The 19,707-nt window shown below is 40.8% G+C and overlaps 2 protein-coding genes across 3 annotated transcripts; one reads left to right on the top strand and one right to left on the bottom strand.

Annotated features, from left to right (window-relative positions):
- Positions 1–2,422: 2,422 nt before the first annotated feature.
- On the bottom strand, positions 2,423–4,718 carry pole4 (polymerase (DNA-directed), epsilon 4, accessory subunit). 2 transcript variants are annotated; one of them, XM_061684019.1, is made up of 4 exons: positions 4,340–4,718; positions 3,236–3,320; positions 2,991–3,032; positions 2,423–2,682 (listed from the first exon to the last, which is right to left on the bottom strand). In XM_061684019.1, the coding sequence occupies exons 1-4, from the start codon at positions 4,598–4,600 to the stop codon at positions 2,669–2,671; spliced, it is 402 nt and encodes a 133-aa protein (XP_061540003.1). In that variant the 5' UTR covers positions 4,601–4,718; the 3' UTR covers positions 2,423–2,668. The 2 variants fall into 2 exon arrangements, with proteins under 2 accessions (XP_061540003.1, XP_061540002.1); XM_061684018.1 differs by lacking the exon at positions 2,423–2,682 and having other exon boundaries at positions 2,689–3,032.
- Positions 4,719–5,544: 826 nt separating this feature from the next.
- Positions 5,545–13,787, top strand: LOC133405904 (serine/threonine-protein kinase NIM1). Its single transcript, XM_061682971.1, has 4 exons — positions 5,545–5,655; positions 7,677–7,973; positions 9,549–9,820; positions 12,651–13,787. Exons 1-4 carry the CDS (start codon positions 5,631–5,633, stop codon positions 13,401–13,403), a joined length of 1,347 nt encoding a protein of 448 aa, XP_061538955.1. The 5' UTR covers positions 5,545–5,630; the 3' UTR covers positions 13,404–13,787.
- Positions 13,788–19,707: the final 5,920 nt, after the last annotated feature.

The following is a 19,707-nucleotide window of genomic DNA, read 5'->3' as shown; positions in this document are numbered from 1 at the left end:
GTTCAGCTTTTGGGAGAGTAAACAGGTCTCTGGTGACAAAAATAGCTTGCTACATGTGGCTTGCAAGAGGTATGATTCTAATTTAGGTTACGAGGTCCTGGGTTGAAATCCTGTACAAGCCTTTGCTTTACATTTAGTTGAAGGATCTTTCAGTTTCCGCTACTTTGGCAGCAGGGGCGTCACGAGGTTTATTTTAGGATGGCTAAAGCCCCCCCTATGAACTTCTAAAGCCCCCCCCAAAAATATTTGGTGGTATGTTTTTATGGCAGGTTTATTTTCTTATTAATTGTACTATTTTTTACGAGAATATTTAACAAAATGCATTGTAATATTTTTCACAATGTAAATAAAAAAAATTTCCTCCAAATAATTTTTTTTATGAGAATAAAGTTACACTAGCGGAAACAGGTTACATTTTTGGAGTAAACAATAATATTCAATCATGCAATATTATGAGACAAAACATTATTAACATTATTCTTGTAATGACTTATCCAGTTTGGGTGGCTCTCATTCTTAGGGGAGTGCTGGTTTATGAAAATAAAAGTGACCATTTGGCCAACCATTCCTCAATACTTACATTCATTGAGAGTCTTTAGATTTTCTTCTCACCTGAGACTGCCTTAATAGAATGTCTTTCTTGACTGTGGAAATAAAACAATGTCCAATCCTTCAACATGAGATTGTGTGTTTTTGTCTGTGTGTCAGTAAAACATTCCTCTGTAGGGAGTAGACTGGTGCACTCTTAGAACCAAACATCTGTGATTCTCACAGTTCTGTTTCATCGCCGGCCGAAACACTAAACCCAGAAAATCAGCTTAAATACACTCCGACATTTATTTGGAAAATTCGTAGTGCAACAACTTGCGGGGGCTTGACTGTACTTCCAGTGTGAACGAGAGCACTTTGTACATGTTTCATTAATGCGGTCAGCAAAAACAACACACAGAGATCCCAGACATTCCATGTGTGTGTGTAAAATACCTCCACAATGTGGGACAAAATTCAGCACTTCATTATTTTTTTCCTTGAATTGTGTGGAGAAGCGAACCACTGTATAATAAAACTAAAATTAAGTAAAACAACTCAACCATTTGGAAAAGGACGGTATTTGCAGAGACACTGACACCCTGTGGTTATGTGTAGGTACAGCTGGAATTAATACATGTCGACTTCAAATGTAAATTTATTGTGATCAAGATTGTAACTCAGTTTACCCATATATCATAGCAACTTTCCCCATTGAAATGAATTGAAACACAATTAATCCATTCCAGTACCACCCAAAACACCACAATTTTTTGTTACGTTTTTAATAAAGAAAAATAGAACTGCATTGTACAAAAACATAAGAGACTATAAAGAAAAACTGTTTTTATAAAGCGTAATTATTATACATTGGGGCAAACCGAAAGTCACAAGTCAGGTTGGCCCTACTTTGCCGGTTAGTCTGGATGTGAGTGGCTGCGTGTGAGTTGTGGTCTACAGCAACTCCTTGTGAGTATTTTCATTTTGTATTTGTGTGTTTGACAATCTGTCCCGTTCCATAAATGGCGAAAAGTGCATTGGCAACTGTAGCTGTCCTTGCCACATGCGAGGACATTACAGCACTTGAATTCAATTTTTTCCCCACTTCACTCAAGTGGTGACATATCTGAAGTTCGCTCATAACTGAAATTTTGGCTTGCAACACAAAGCAAAAAAAACTGGAAACTTGAAAAACTCATGAGTTGGGGCACTTGTAAGTCAAGGCAGCACTGCATATTGATTGGTAGGCAGACCTCATCCTGTCCCAGCTCAATTTCTGGGTCTAGTCACACTTTGCTAACATTATTATTTTTATTTGTTTTTTTGGGTCAACCAACTGAATATGTTAAGGGACTAGGTTGAAATATCCATATGTAAAAGTAATCTGATACAAAGACACGCAGTCAGCACCTTGGACAGCGATCACTTCGACATGGTCACCTGACTGCATGTTAAATTGTTAAACACTTGTGGAGTTTACTTAATATCAATACATTAATCATCAATTCACAGTGGTTTCCTACTAAAGTAAGCATATTACCAAAATAGTGATACATTGAATGACTGGGTGTACGCTGCTTGGATAGACTCTTGTTCACGTGACCTTAAATAGTTTGGTATATGTGATTGAAAATGAATGACAACACTAACATGATAGTACTGTGATAAATATGAAGCTCTCTACCGGCCCTTTTCCAGTTGGAGTTAAGATCTTACTTAGTATTATAAAAACTCTACAAATTGTCCAAACTAAATTTGCACAATGGTGTGTGTGAGCAACAGTACATAAAATGAAAAATGCTGAAAACGTTGTGCAATGTTCCATGAAATTGCAATATTTTTATTCATAAAAGCATACCAATAACTTATTCTGAACAAAACAAGTTGTCTGGAACTTATATTTATTTCACCGAATAGCAACATTTCACCAATATTTACAAATAAATGTACACTTGCAATGGCCACACGTAAAGATGTATGTAAATAATGACATATTACCATCAACGACACTGTAGAAAACCAGACATAAATATCCAAATTGTGAAAAAAAAAACAGAAACATAGCAGAGATGTATTTACTTTGTATTACGTCTATAAAAATAAAAAAGTTTGACTGGATGGTTTTGATTTGCGGCACAATTTAATCTAACGTACCTGTAAAGAAAATAAAAAAACACAATAATTAACAACTCAATTAGAGATCAGCCATATTACTCACTTTCAAAAATGATGTGTAGGGATGGACATTTGACTACACATCTGTAATTTACCATGAGAAAAACTAAATCAATAATATATATATATTTTTTTTTTAAAAAAAGGATTTTTAGACTGAAATCCCATTTTTTATATTAAAAGAATATTGCTGTCTGGAGGAGTGGTGCTGTGGTGTGTTCCACTTGAAATTATCAAAGGATATGTGTATGGTGCCCAGAAAGAAAGAAATTAATAAAGAAGCTCACCTTCCAGAAATGCAAATTCATCTATGGCCTCAATTGCGTTGTCTGTAGAACAACAACAACTTCAGTATAATTTATGTTACCCTCACATGAGACTTCATTAGGTACACTTGCACAATTTAATATAATCCAGTACAAGAGCTGTATCAAACATTCCGCTTTTATAAAGCTCTCGTTCAATCATGTAGGTGTACCTAATAGTGTTGAGGGAAAAGATTATCACGTCTAGTTTCTTTTCGTCCACTTACCCAGGTCTTTTCTTTGCAATGTTTTTCTCTTGCCTTGCTGCACATATACCAAGGCGTCTTTGGCGATCATCTCGACAAACAACTCCTGTGGGACAAACAGCACCGTCAAAAAAAATATAAATAAATACATCCATATCCGGGTTTTAAGCGAACAAGTCTCAGCCGCCAAGCCATACAAATAGTCAATCAAGTATACATAGGTTGTGTTTTATAACAATACTTAACTAAATTCATAATTTGATACAACAGTGGATATAGCGAAATGTGCGTTCACTGTCGCCCACATTTGCATGACAGATAATGGTAATGTTGACGTCAATGGGAGCGGAGGATGAGACTAACCTCAAAATATCCCATTTTCTTTATATTTTGGCGAATTGCGTTTCACATTGACAGTAAGACACGGTAATGCCACGTCGCTATGAACGCTTGACCGCCCTAACGCACCGTGATTTAGCCAAGGACCATTTAGAGCAAAGCTGTTTTACTTATTTATATTGAGAATAACAGCAACCCAATCAGAGCAAAGTTTATTTAAGTGAGCATAAGCGACACCGAAAATGGATGGATGGAAATATTCATGAAAAATTGGGCTGTCTCAAATGCCAGGCAGAAAAAGCTAACTAGAATAGCTTGAAAAAGGACATTGTGGGCATTTTCAACCCAAATTATCTTGCAACCCCAATAAAAAGACAACATATTATTTAAAAAATAAAATTAATGATGGAAGGGAACCTTTAAAGTGTTGAGTCTAGAATTCAAACCCGTTTTTGTGGCCAACACTAAGTATATTAATGATTTTTTTCAAGTGCTGACCAAGAAATAAATAAATCTCATTATCACATCTGATAGGGCTAAACCAATGAAAGCGAAGTTTACACAAAAGGCCGTCATAAATCACAATCCACAGGGGTGATTTCGTTGTAAATTGACAGATAAGACTGAAAGTATAGATTATATTATTATTATTATAATGAGGCACATTCTCGTGGGAAATCACGATATTTCACGCCGCAGCAGCTAAATATCGCGAGACTGAATCACCTCACGACAATCACAAGGAATATCCAGCGCTTGGGTCTGTTTTGTTTATTTGGGCTTTACCGTGGCTTTGGCGATGATGAAGACAGACTCCTGACTGGCGAGGGAGACGTCTGGGTCGGTCTTCATCAAGGCCTTGATGCGGGTGAGCGGCAGCTTGGACAGCCGGTTGTGGCCTACGGCTGCCGCGGGGCCCGTGGCCTGCTGTTGAAAGCCCTCCTCCTCCGACGGCGCCTCGGCCCCACGGTTCTCCTCCTCCTCGCTCGCGCAGCGGTCGGCCTCGCGTTCCGCGTGGGCGGCGAGGATCGCCACTGTGGATGCCATTTTTTCCTTTTCTTCCCCCGTCGTTAACTTTTACAGAAAACAAAGACAAAACGGCTTTTTCCGCGGCATGACACAGATGACAACAGTGGAAGAGCACGAGCATGTGCTTCCGGTTGCGTTGAGGTCCTAGGCCGCTGATTCGTCAGAAGGCTTCGCTTATGTCCCGCCTTTTCCTCTCCCGCCAACTTGATAGTCGCCGCCGATTGGCTAGATTGGAAACCAGGACTTTACTGTTGGCTAGAATCAAGCGCCAATCAAATAAAGTTTTGCTGCTCTGCACAAGAAGGTTGAACGTAAAAAGTTCATACATGCTGAATGGTAATGTGTTTATTTTCCGTATTGATACAGTGCGTACTCATTTTCATGCGTTTGTTTTCTATTTTCACCAAACATTTACTTAAAATTATGGGAAACTTTTGCATTTCTTCTCACTTACACGTTTCTATTGGACTCTAACCTAACTTAATAATAATGATAATAACCTGTGAGTGTTTAACGAGCTTTATTGAGCCAAGGCACGTATTTTACATTAGAAAAATCTCACGTCACAGCGTCATACACAAAAAGTGGGCACACAGGTTAATTAAGAACTTTCTGTCATCCAGTAAAAGAGCAATTCATCAATTCTGCCTGTCACTGTACGTCACGAGCATAGCTTGAGAAACAAACACACTTCATTTGTAGTGAATACATAATTTTCAGACGAATTAGGTATATATTTAATGAAATATAAAAGGTATGTAACATGAAAGAAAATACAAACAAATCTATCATAAAACACCGATAAAGAGAGGGATGGAAAGCCACACAAAAATATATAATAATGTTTATGAACCATCAGCTATGTAGTATAAAAAAGCATTTTTTTTGACACGCTAAAATTGTGTATGCAGCATTTCCCATGCTTGCAGCTGGTGTCAGAGCCAATGAGTAGTCCACTAATACACCGCGTTAATAGGATTGAGGCTCGTCTAATGAAGCTGCATTCACAAATCCAGTCACAGTCAGGTGTTACAGCCTGAGGGACAGCATGAAGGACTCGCAGCACCATGCAGGTACATTCATTTCTGTTTCATGCATATTTTGTAGTTTTAATTGATAATTTATTAGTTTAGAGCTGGGACATAATATCAATTGGAAAAGTATTGTGCTGTATTATTGTGGTACTTTATCAATACGCACCAATGTTCACTCTCAAAATAGTTCCATTGCCTGTTTGGTTTAGTTTTGGCTTAATACTTTATGGATCCTCAAGGTGGCGCTATTCAAATAAAATTGTGGAGAAGCAGAAACACAGCGTAAACAGGCAATTTAAGTCCAAGCTTACGCTCTCTTGTTAAAAGAAAGAAAAAAGAAATGCCAAAGTATGTTTACTTTGTCATTGTTTCGTTGAAGTTCTATTTAAAAAAAACAAACAAACAAAAAACAGGATGATCATTCACATACACATGCCACATGATTCTTATTTTATCTATTGTTTACATGTATTTTTAATGAGGTATTGTAAATGGTTTTCTTGAACTGTATCAATTATCACGAAGTTGCTGTTTTGCAATGATCTCGTTATCATGGGCATGACTATCAAGACTATGCTCGCTTATCTGCCTAATATATTAGAACTAGTTTTTATATATTTATATAAACTACTGTAGCGGATTAATTTTCTTTCCCCCCCCCCCCCCCCCTCCATCAGCAGCTTTAAAGACTACGCAGGAAATGTCAATATTAGCTTTCACTTTGGATTTTCCCACTTTTGTTCTATAAGAGGTCACTGCACCATGAGTCTAATTTTTAAACAACACAACTTCATACTATAATTAACATACCGTACAAAAAGTGACAATTGAAGAGGACTTTATCTTGAGCTCTGTTACGAAAGTCTTCCATTATGACCCGACTTCCATTACCAACAGGCTTCTGCAATTAGAAGAGACACACTAATGCTGGATCTAAAAAAGTTAATCCTTGAGGACTGACTGAACCGACTACTGCCTAATTTTAACCCACGATCATGCTGGACATACTCTATGTGTTGCATATGCTTGGTGCTGTATTAGAGCCTGTTCTTATAAACATTCAGGGGAATTTTGTACAAAAAAAAAATAAATCCATCCATCCATTCTTTTAAACTAAAAGGTTTAAATGATGATGTCAGAATACTGTGGCATACAATATAACAGGGGCGGGTAAACATTTGTGCTCTTGGACCACGTTTGATTTTTAAGACAGGGAGTGTGGCCAGGTCATTTGTAGATGAGGGGGATAAAAAAAAAAAAAAAAAATGTGTATGTATATCAAATTGTCTATTTTACTAAAACAATAAGTCATTCTCAATTTTATTTAAAATTTTAAACATAATATGTAATAATTAACCAATTGTGTAATAATTAACCAATTAGTGTACAGTAAATCGGTTAAGATAAATATTTAGTGAGATATATGAGTAAAAGATTAAATAAATAAAAATTAATGAATACATTTTAACTAAACAATTTTAAGGGGAAAATGGCGAAATGTGTGCAACAAATACAGGACTCTTTATAATGTAATGCTTGATGGGCTGGATTAAAGAACATATTGCCGACCCCTGCTATATGGTATAAGTTCATTAACTAATAAAAACTATATCAAGAATTCAGACATGGTCCACGTCACAACAAAAACAATAATAATGAATAATAAAAACAGACAAAACTAAGTAAGACAAAATAACACATGAGCTCATAATAATAATAATAATAATAATGCATTTTAATAACATTCAGAAAAAGATTAATCACCCTAAAATATTTCAAGAATGTAGCTAATTCGTTGATCTGCATGTTAATTCAGTGTTAATGCCTGATAGGAATGCAAGAGAGGGAAGGGTATTTGTCCTTATTTATGTCATGTAACAAATAGTTCAGTCTCATTACCAGAGTTCTGTTCATGAAGGTGTTCCACTACATGTAACATCATAGGCAAATGTGAAGTACACTTGCATTAGATTATATAAAATACATTCATCCTGCTTATTTCATGGCCTCTAAATGTATTTTCAAAGATGTGTCCTTTCTGTATATTCTCTCTCCAAAAGCCATCAAAACAAAGCTATGGCCCAAGCAGAAAGCGAATAAAAACCGCAAAGATGAATCCCCGAAGGTGGAGAAGACACCCAAGCCGTCAACTTCTGCCGCTGTGCCCCCACAGCTGAGCGAGGCCGAGCGGATGCATCTGACACCCTTCGAGAGGGTGGTCTACGACATGGCCCACAGCGAGAGGATTGTCAACGACCTCATCCTCGGCCGCAGGGTCGGATTTTACGAGCTGCGCGGGGAGATCGGCCAGGGCAACTTCTCATCAGTCAGACTGGGCATCCACGCTTTGACCAAAGGTCTGCTACTTTGAGCTCCTTTTTTGTTTATTCTCCCAATCAGCAAGCATGTGGCTCTATCTTTGTTGAAACTGTTTATAGGGGTAATATAATGGAAAATTGACTCAACCCTAAATTGAGTAAACCCTTGCTATTTGCGGGTGTACGGGACCAAGCCCTGACGTTAATGTTTAGAATCGCCTATGGGGACGCCTTGCGATGAGAGTTTAATTGATTCCGTGACCACCTTGCGACACAAAATATTTATATTTCCTCATTGAAATGAATGGAAATGCCATTAACCATTTCCAGCCTCCCCCAAAAACAACCAAAAAAATGTTTTACTATGTTTTTGATTAAGAAATATAGCACTTTAGTGTTTAGTACTTTACAAAAGCACACAGCAGTTAATGACAAATTAAATTAAATGTAAATAATTTTTTTGCCAAATTGTTTATACTTCAATTCAACAGACATTGTGTCACTTCTTCTGGTGTGCTCATCTTTGCCACCAGGGGGCAGTAAAATACAGACATGGATACATGGAAATGGTCACAGCTCATCTGTAAGCTGCAGTAATATTTGTCATTCTTTACAGAGAATAAAGATTACATGCTTGTGAGTATTGTTATATTATCTGTCAACATGTGTCGCTCCTCTGTTTGTGTTCAAATATCCGTTGCTTAAAGGTTTATAATGCAGTGACACCGATGCTATTTGTTAGCTCATCTGTGGCATTTTGTGTTGTTCTTTGTTAGCATTAAGATAAGGCAAAGCTATGTGGTTCTTTTAAATGCACAATGTAATTGTCTTTGTTTTATGTTTCTTTTGACACTATACTCAAACTGGAGGGCGTTAAACAGCTTGAAGCCTGTATTTTGAAGAATTGTTCACTATCTGCCAAACAGCTATTAATTGTGATGTGAGTTGAGTTGAGCTCACTGCAGTCACACAGTGCTTGCATCTCAAATTTTTGCTCCCAAGTCAAGCAAAGAATCAGCCGAACAACAGCTAATATCTTGGAAAACCCGTAAGCCGGGTCGCTCGTATCGGAAGGCACTGCTGTACATTTAACAAACAAGCCACTTGAGAAATACATACAGATATATAATTTTTTTTATTGAAATTAAATGTTGAGTACCCTGTGCAAGTCTTGCTTGATTTTTGTCTGCAGCGAGCATGTAGCATTACTCAGACTCTGTGACAGAGAAAATAATTTTAATTTAGTGTGGAACTGCTTGCGTTATACACATTTTTAAAGTATCAAAATTTGTTGCTAGGTGCTGCTTTTGGGGTGAAGTGTTGCTAGGGTCGTCTGAAAAGTGGTTAAATCTAGTAACAAAAGTGCTAAGTTGGCATACATGGCCCAAGCTCTGCCTTGCTCGTCATGGTAGCAAAAGCCTTGCTCTTCATTAGCACGAGACAAAAACCGTAAGTGATTTCACCCAGCGTGTTACAAGGGGATGTTAAGTATGCTGTGATCTTTTTTTCTTTGTGTAGTTTGACCGAAAAATGTCAGAGACCTTTTATTAACAAGTACTTTTAGATTGTGGAAAAAAAGGCATGTGTTAAATCTGCTTTCCTGTGCTGTCCCAGAGAGAGTGGCCGTCAAGATCATGGAAAAGCGGCGTAAGGCAGAAAAGGTCGCCCGCTCCTGGAACTCCTCAGAGATCCGCTGCATGGAAAAGCTGTGCCACCCGAACGTGGTGCGTCTGTACGAGGTGATGGAGACGAACAGGAAGGTGTACCTAGTGATGGAGTACGGCAGCGGCGGCGACCTGTTCTCTCGCATCACCACCAGGGGGAAGCTCAATGATCTGGAGGCCAAGCTGATCTTTGCGCAAGTCATCTCCGCTGTGAAACACATGGTGAGCATTAACCACAATCTCACACTTTTAGCACCATGCACTCACAAGCAACACACAAAGAAAACCACAAACCACCGCATGTACTGTGAAGGGGTTAATAAGAACTCACTTAAAAGTTAAGGCATTATCATCGTTCTATTCATAATAGCAAACATTGCCAATAATAAATAAGCAATAGTGCTTTTCAGACAATTAATTGCTGAAAACAGTACAGTATGCATTGCTGACCACATTAGATACACCTGTGCAAGATATTTCATTACAAAACCCGCATCAAAAAGTTTTTACTTTTGATTGAACAATACAGTATTATAGTGCTTGTAATTTGCATAGACTGAAATTATGATGCATTTGTTAAATGGTTTTAATTTGTACAAATTCATATATACGAGCATTTACAATATTTAAAGTCCCTATGAAGGGAAAATGAATGTCTTGTAAATTTGACACACCACTGAGATGAGTGTCAACAACCCTGCCAAATTTGAATGATTAAAAAAAAATGCCAAGCATATAAAATGAGGCTTCAAAAGCGTGAAAAATCACGCCAAATGCGCTGAAACCATGCTCCGCCCAACTGTCGATCAAATACCAGTACTATGACCTGGAAAAATGGATGCTACTTCATGCCCACCCATAACTACATGTGTGAGCCACAAAAATATTTTCTTCAAGCCTCTATTGGCTGGAATATATCCCACGGGGGAGTTGCAAGGCTTTTCCACGCCGTGACAACGAGGTGCTCTAAACTCATGCCTGGCACCATTTTAGCCACGCCCCCCCCAAAAAATCAGGAAAACGGAAAGGTGAAACGCTATAACTCCACAAATGAGTACCACATACTGTAGTTCTCAGTCTTTGTTTTCAGCAACTATCTTCAAACATGTATAATGTACACTGAACAAAAATATAAACGCAACACTTTTGTTTTTGCTCCCATTTTTCACAAGCTGGACTCAAAGATCTAAAACGTTTTCTACATACAAAAAAGGCCATTTTCCTCAAATATTTTTTCACAAATCTGTCTAAATCTGTGTTAGTGAGCATTTCTCCTTTGTCGAGATAATCCATCCCACCTCGCAAGTGTGGCATATCAAGATGTTGATTAGACAGCATGATTATTGCACAGGTGTGCCATAGGCTGGCCACAATAAAAGGCCACTCTGAAATGTGCAGTTTTACTTTATTGTGGAGCTATGGGAGGTCAGAAAACCAGTCAGTATCTGGTGTGACCACAATTTGCCTCAGGCAGTGCAACACATCTCCTTCGCATAGAGTTGATCAGGTTGTTGATTGTGGCCTGTGGAATGTTGGTCCACTCCTCTTCAATGGCTGTGCGAAGTTGCTGGAAATTGGCAGGAACTAGAACACGCTGTCGTATACGCTGATCCAGAGCATCCCAAACATGCTCAATGGGTGATATGTCCGGGGAGTATGCTGGCCATGCAAGAACTGGGATGTTTTCAGGAATTGTGTACAGATCCTTGCAACATGGGGCCGTGCATTATCATGTTGCAACATGAGGTGATGGTCGTGGATGAATGGCACAACAATGTCACGGTATCTCTGTGCATTCAAAATGCCATCAATAAAATGCACATGTGGTCGTTGCCCATAACATACGCCTGCCCATACCACCGCCACCATGGGCCACTCGATCCACAACGTTGACATCAGCAAACCGCTCACCCACACGACGCCACACGCACTGTCTGCCATCTGCCCTGAACAGTGAAAACCGGGATTCATCCGTGAAGAGAACACCTCTCCAATGTGCCAGACGCCATCGAATGTGACCATTCGCCCACTCAAGTCGGTTACGACAACGAACTGCAGTCAGGTCGAGACCCCGATGAGGATGACGAGCATGCAGATGAGCTTCCCTGAGACGGTTTCTGACAGTTTGTGCAGAAATTCTTTAGTTATGCAAACCGATTGTTGCAGCAGCTGTCCGGGTGGCTGGTCTCAGATGATCTTTGAGGTGAACATGCTGGATGTGGACGTATGGTTACACGTGGTCTGCGGTTCTGAGGCCGGTTGGATGTACTGCCAAATTGTCTGAAATGCCTCTGGAGACAGCTTATGGTAGAAAAATGAACATTCAATTCACGGGCAACAGCTCTGGTGGACATCCCTGCAGTCAGCATGGCAATTGCACGCTCCCTCATAACTTGCGACATCTGTGGCATTGTGCTGTGTGATGAAACTGCACATTTCAGAGTGGCCTTTTATTGTGGCCAGCCTATGGCACACCTGTGCAATAATCATGCTGCCTCATCAGCATCTTGATATGCCACACCTGTGAGGTAGGATGGATTATCTCGACAAAGGAGAAATGATCACTAACACAGATTTAGACAGATTTGTGAACAGTATTTGAGGGAAATGGCCTTTCGTGTATGTTGAAAAAGTTTTAGATATTGGAGTCCAACTCACGAAAAATGGGAGCAAAAACAAAAGTGTTGCATTTATATTTTTGTTCAGTGTATTTAGAAACAAATCATTGAGGTAACTTTACAGGGTCTTAATGTTATATATACACCCATCCATCCATTTTGTATTGCACTTGTCCTCAGTAAGGTCATGAGTGAGCTAAAGCCTGACCCAACAATTTTGATTTGACACACGTTATGCAATAAAAGTAGCAAAATACACAGAAAATCTTAAACATCACACACTATGTTTGTTGGTGGCCACCAACAAGCTAAAATGATATTAAAATAAAGCAAGGTGTGGGTTAAAATACAAAATATGACCAAGGATTGTTGAAGAGTGAAAGTGAGTGAAAATGCGTGAGAACACTGACACGTCCACCTGCGTGATGTTCCAGCATGAGAACAACATCGTCCACAGGGACCTTAAGGCTGAGAACATCTTCTACACCACCAGCTACTGCATCAAGGTGGGTGACTTCGGCTTCAGCAGCGAGAGCGCACCCAACGAGCCGCTCACCAATTTCTGCGGGTCCCCTCCGTACGCCGCACCTGAACTCTTTCGGGAAAAAGGCTACATGGGCTGCTATTCGGACATTTGGGCTTTAGGTATTGTTCTGTACTTCATGGTGACTGCCACGTTGCCTTTCTACGGGGACAATTTGAGCAGGCTGAAGCGTTGCATCCTTCAAGGGGCCTACAGCATCCCCTTCTACGTGCCTGACAAGTGCCAACTCGTCATCAAGGGCTTGTTGCGACCCGTACCGGTTGACCGCTCATCTCTCACCCAAGTTTCAGACAGCGCTTGGTTGAGGGGGATGCGGTATCCTGGTCCGTATTCGCCCCTGCCCTTGACCCCGGCCCACTTGGCCGAGGCCACCAATGCTCTTTGCGAAGAGGAGAAAGATGTGAAGACTCTACTGTCAGACCTGGGCATCATAGCGGTTCACTTGCAAAACAATACCTGTTCGGACTCCAAGAGCCCGCTGACTGGGACCTACCGCATCGTCCTCCACAGGGTCCAGAAACGGCGGTCCGTGGAGGCCGTCGACTACGTGGTGGTTCGCCCCGATGAGTACAAGAGTCAGGCCAAGTGGTGTGTCGCATCTGTGGACAAGCAGAACCCCTCTGCGGTGTGTGTTGTACTCTAATAAAGTGGGACCTTGACTATACGAGTACCCCAACAACAGTTTTTCAAGTTTTTTTTTTTTTTTTTAAAAAGCTTTTCCATTTATTGTGCAGGCATTTTGCCAAATTTCTCTTTTCTAACCATGGGTTCTAAGAAAGTGAGTGCTGAGAAGAAAAGCAGATGATGTCTTTTGAATAAAAGCTTGAAAATAACATGAGCAAGGTGTGCGTGTAGTCGATTTGGTGAATCAGTATGAGCGTAGTACTTCTACAATATTTTAAACAAGGGTGTCAAACAAATTTTTGTCACAGGTCACATTGGAGTTATTATTTCCCTCAGAGGGCTGTTATGGCTAAAATCATATGAATAAACAATCACTTTATCATTTTATTATATACACAGAACAAATTGATGGGTAGTTTAATTTACCTTCAAAAAAGGTTCGGTAAAAAAAAGTGTTAGCAATATATCGAAAACTTTAATTCCAGCCATGGACATTAAAATGCTGCTTTTAATATGCGGACCTCTCCATGAAAATGTTGAGCTGCTGAAAGTGAGGAAAATGTGGCGAAAAAGGCCCCCCAAAAAACTGTGACGATTATATTCTGTGAATGGGAAGTGGAATTTTTTTTTTAGCTATTTAGGAAACACTACATTTATTTACATTCTATTTTACTATGTCATTACTGTATTTTTATTCTGTAAAATACAGTGCTGTTTTTCTTCATAAAGAACATGTTACAAAATTGGTGGGTATTTTTAGGGGCTCCAATGGAATAATGGCTTTTCCATTTATTTCAATTGGGAAATTTGATTTGAGAGTGATTTGAGTTTCAACCATGGTCACGGAATGGCTAAAACCTTTTTTTTTTTTTTGCACTTTATTGAAGACAGACAAAGTTTCCTCGCTGATTCACCTCAAATTGTGCAATACTGAATTAGAAGAGGCGGACCGGTAGGAGGGTTCAGAGAGTTTTTTTTTTTATCCCAGACATTTCTCCCAAGAGCTGTGACTCGCTGTGCCAGCATTACTCAGTATTTAGCATACTGATGCAAAGCAGTCATCTGTATCTTCCAATCCTTTTTAGGCACAGTATAAATCTGCACAGTTATTCCATGCAAGGGGGCAACAGTTATTCCCAGCAAGGGGGGTATGGGTGGTGGTTACTGGGAATATACTCAAACGATCAGTAATGAAAGATGAGATTGTAAAAATACAGTGAATTTAAAATTGGAATGAAGTGTGGAGTCAAAGCGGGATCACCAATACTGGCGGGCAAAAACATTGGGACCACGTGCACAAATTATGCCTTTACAAAGATAATAATGCACAGTTTGGAGACATAGGTTTTTTTTAAATTATTTTATTCTGTGATATACCTCGCGAATGTACGCTCCCTACCCAACAAAATGGACGAGCTTCATCTTCTGTTAAAGACCAGTAAAGACTTCGGACGTTCCGCGGCCATGTGCTTCACGGAGACCTGGCTTTGCGACGCTGTACCCGCCGTCATGCTTCCCGGCTTCAACATTCATCGAGCGGACCGCGACATGGAATTATCGGGGAAAACAAAGGGCGGCGTGATATGCCTCTATATCAACGAAAAATGGTGTACGAACGTCACGGTGCTCAGCACACACTGCAGCCCGCATTTGGAGTCGCTATTCTTAAACTGTAAACCATTCTACTCGCCACGTGAGTTCGCATCATTCGTCCTGGCTGCAGCCTACATCCCGCCTCAAGCTAACACGAAGGCCGCATTGCTAACGCTCGCCGAACAAGTCAACGAAATTGAAAAAAAACACCCGGACTCACCCCTCGTTATTCTCGGGGACTTTAACAAAGCTAAACTCAACCACGAACTCCCTAAATACAAGCAGCACATCGACTGTCCTACCAGGGAAAATAATACTTTAGACCAATTCTACACTACGGTAAAAAACGCATACCGTGCTATACCTCGTGCAGCCCTGGGCTCGTCTGATCACTGCTTAATTCACTTAATACCGACGTACAGGCAAGAACTTAAATGTGCGAACCCTACAGTGAACACAGTCAAAAAGTGGACCAATGAAGCCAAGATGGAACTTCAAAGCTGTTTAGACTGCACAGACTGGAGTGTCTTTGAAAATTCAGCTGGCAGCCTGGATGAATATACGGTCACTGTCACATCCTATATCAGTTTCTGTGAAGAGGTTTGTGTACCAACAAAATCATTTCGCACATTCAACAACAACAAGCCGTGGTTCACTGCTAAATTTAAGCAGCTTCGCCAAGCTAAGGAGGACGCATATCAGAGCGGGGACAGGGCCCTGTATAATCGAGCTAGAAACCAGCTGACTAAAGAAATTAACATTGCAAAGAGGAACCATGCAGCAAAGTTGGAAAAACATTTTAGCGTAAACGACTCTAAATCAGTCTGGCATGCATTCCAATCGCTGACTAATTACAAGCGACGATCCCCCCAAGCTGAGAACAATAGCACACTAGCCAACGACTTGAATACCTTCTATTGCAGATTTGAAAAGGACAGTTTCACACCACACACCCACCCGGCCGCACCCGCGACCACAACCACACCTCTGACTTCTGCGTTAACCATCCATGAACAGGATGTGAGACGCATCTTCAAACAACAGAAGATTAACAAAGCGGCAGGCCCGGACCATGTGTCCCCATCCGGCCTCAAAGTCTGCGCGGACCAGCTCGCTCCAGTCTTCACTCAGATCTTCAATAGATCTTTGGAAATGTGTGAAGTTCCATCCTGTTTCAAACGCTCCACCATCATTCCAGTCCCCAAGAAACCTGCAATCTCGGGTCTGAATGACTACACGCCTGTCGCTTTGACATCTGTGGTCATGAAGTCCTTTGAACGTCTCGTGCTGGACCACCTCAAGAGTGTCACAGGTCCCCTGCTGGACCCCCTGCAGTTTGCCTACCAAGCGAACAGGTCTGCGGATGATGCAGTCAACATGGGACTGCATTTCATCCTAGAACACCTCGACAGTGCAGGGACCTACCCGAAGATCCTGTTTGTGGACTTCAGCTCAGCGTTCAACACCATCATCCCTGAACTCCTTTCAACCAAGCTTCTCCAGCTCAGCGTCTCACCTGCCATCTGCCAGTGGATTTACAGCTTTCAGACGGGCAGGACACAGCAGGTCAGGCTGGGGGAGGCCACCTCATCCACACGCAGCATCAGCACTGGGGTGCCCCGAGGTTGTGTCCTCTCTCCGCTGCTCTTCTCTCTCTACACGAACGACTGCACCTCAGCGAACCCGACTGTCAAACTCCTGAAGTTTGCAGATGACACCACTGTCATCGGCCTCATCAAGGACGGTGACGAGTCTGCATATCGACAGGATGCGGAGCGGCTGGAGCTGTGGTGCGGCCGACACAACCTGGAGCTGAACACGCTCAAGACTGTAGAGATGATCGTGGACTTCAGGAGGCATCCTTCGCCACAGCTGCCCCTCACGTTGTCCAGCTGCCTTATGTCAACCGTCGAGACCTTCAAGTTCCTGGGAATTACAATCTCTCAGGACCTGAAGTGGGCGACCAACATCAACTCCGTCCTCAAAAAGGCCCTGCAGAGGATGTACTTCCTGCGGCTTCTGAGAAAGCACGGCCTGCCACCGGAGCTGCTGAGACAGTTCTACACAGCGGTCATCGAATCAATCCTGTGTTCTTCCATCACAGTCTGGTTTGGTGCTGCTACAAAAAAGGACAAACTCCGACTGCAACGGACAATCAAAACTGCTGAAAGGATTGTCGGTACCCCCCCAAACCCCTAGCCACCATCGAGGACTTGCACGCTGCCGGAACAAAGACAAGGGCGTGCAAAATCCTCTCGGACCCTCCGCACCCCGGTCACCAGCTCTTCCAGCTCCTTCCCTCAGGTAGGCACTACCGATCAATGCAAACTAGAACTAGTAGACATTCCAACAGCGTCTTCCCTCTTGCGATCAACTTCTTAAACACCTAACCTATAATTCCATTACAGCAAGCTGGCAATTTTTTGACTTGAGTTCGTTGTCACATTTCTGTGGGGCCAATTATGTATTACTCGTGCACTCGCTGTAGTTGTCTCGCCATGCTGCACTATTTGCATATACTGGCCACTCATGCCAGAGTAGCATCTGCTCCATTTTTAATAATTATGACAATTATTCACAAAAACCGCCATTGTGCACAATAGAAATAAACCGAATTATGAGAAATAATCCATGGAATCTCGCTTCCAACGGCTTCCTTTGGCAGTCTTTTCGCCGTCACCTCGCAATGTCTTGCCAGGCCTGCCAATGTCTGATCAGCAATAATAATGATGATGATGATAAGCTTTTTGCACTCTTTTTTTTTTTTTTCTTTCTTTCTTTTTAATTCCCCAAGTGAACCCTGGTCCCAGAGGAATGTGCGCACAGTGTGTGGGCAAAAAGTCCCGGCTTGTTGTTTACTCAGGGATCTTGCTCAATACTCATGTGCTTAAAGTCCTTGTTATTATTTCCTCTTGTGGTATGACAGCTTGTCGCCCTCAAAATGATGTTCATTCGAAACATACGTAAGCAATGACTTGCTTCTGTTTGCGCACAGCCAAAGTCAATTAATGACACCAAGACTTTCAAAGGTTCAATAAAGACTGATGAAATGCTGTTATTTCCTGGAAATTCTAAATGACCAATTTTCTCAAATAACATATAATACTTATTTACACTATAAGTCATAAGGTTGGATTCACATTCTCATGCTACGAATGTGAAGGTGAGCCCAAAATTTTCACTGACTTTAATTAATAAGTGCCTCAATTATTGGTGGGTGGATCGTCTGTTTAACACATTAATTTGACCAGCTGTCATAAAAACGAGAAGAGACCATCCAGCGTCATGAAGTACTTTAATGCAGTCTCTTTCAATTTTGAGTGCCCTCGACCATTTACCGCTTTGAACAGAAATGGGGGATTTTGAACTGAATTTAGTTTTACACCCAAATTTGAGCTCACTGGGTTGTCTATGAAGTCAAAAAGGAATCAGTGATATTAATCAACCACTGACAACTATTTCTTTAATCAATAAATAGATAATAATTATATTTTAGCCTTAGATTTTCAGTATATAGTTTCTACAGTGGCTATAAAAAGTCTGCACACCCCTGATCAAATGCCAGGTTTGAGACCAAGATAAATCATTGCAAAACAACTGACCAACTCAATTGAAAAAAAAAAAAAAAAAAATTTGGAGTTGGGAAGTAAAAATAAATAACTGCGATAATGTGGTTTCATAAGTGTGCATAGCCTCTTACAGTATATGTGTGTGTGTGTACTGTGGATGTGGCTGTGTTCAGAATTAACCAATCACATTCAAACATGCCACCATTTAAAACATTGGTGGGCAAACGACGGCCCGCGGGCCACATCCGGCCGTTGATCTTTTCAATCCGGCCCACCAAAGATTGGTACAGAATCACCCAAATCATATAAAAATCATGACTACATTAATTTGACCTTGTGCTGTAATGCCCAGTGGTTCCACCAGGTTGATGATGCACTGGCAAAAAAGGTGATCAACAAAACAACACTGTTCCCATTAAAGGTAACTCTAAGTATTAACACTACAATGCCATTTTTATTTTTTTAATATGTAAGCATCTGGTCCTGGCTTGGCCTGCCTGTCAAATTTTAAAAGTCAATGTGGCCCCTGAGCCAAAACGTTTGCCCACCCCTGATGTATAGTGTCTCTGATGAACCCCAAATAAATTTCAGTTGTTCTCGTTGGGCTTTCCTGACATTTTTTTTATTTTAGCAGAAACCTGAAGGTTTTGCACTAAAATTGACTGCTATTTGGAACTTTTCATAATTCCTTCCACCTTGAATAAGGCTCCAGTTCCAGCTGAAGAAAAACAAGCCCAACCAAAGCATGATGCTGCCATGCTTCGCTGTAGGAATGGTGTTCTTTTGGCGATGAGCAGCGTCGTGTTTGCGGCAAACATATGTTTTGGAACTTTGGCCAAAAAGTTCAACCCTAGTTTCATTGAGCCATCACACATTTTGCATGTGTTGATACAAAATTTTGAAAGTTGAGTACATACCCATGAATCTAGACTGGATCTTTGACTTTTAGTTTAAAAAAAATAAAAGCTATACACCATGAAGATGAACTGTTCATATCTTAACTTGTGGGATGCTGAGAGCAAAAGTCCTCATCTGGTTTTATATGTAATCTCTGTACGACCAAGAAATCCTTTCACTTCCCAAAAACCGACGTGTTTGCGTAGGCCCCATTGCGTTTTATGGATAATATCCTGTCAAACTAAGCGGGAATACTGGATGTAA

This window comes from Phycodurus eques, chromosome 8 (genome assembly GCF_024500275.1).
Source record: "Phycodurus eques isolate BA_2022a chromosome 8, UOR_Pequ_1.1, whole genome shotgun sequence".
NCBI classification, from domain to species: domain Eukaryota; kingdom Metazoa; phylum Chordata; class Actinopteri; order Syngnathiformes; family Syngnathidae; genus Phycodurus; species Phycodurus eques.
This window is presented reverse-complemented; position numbering and strand designations above follow the sequence as displayed.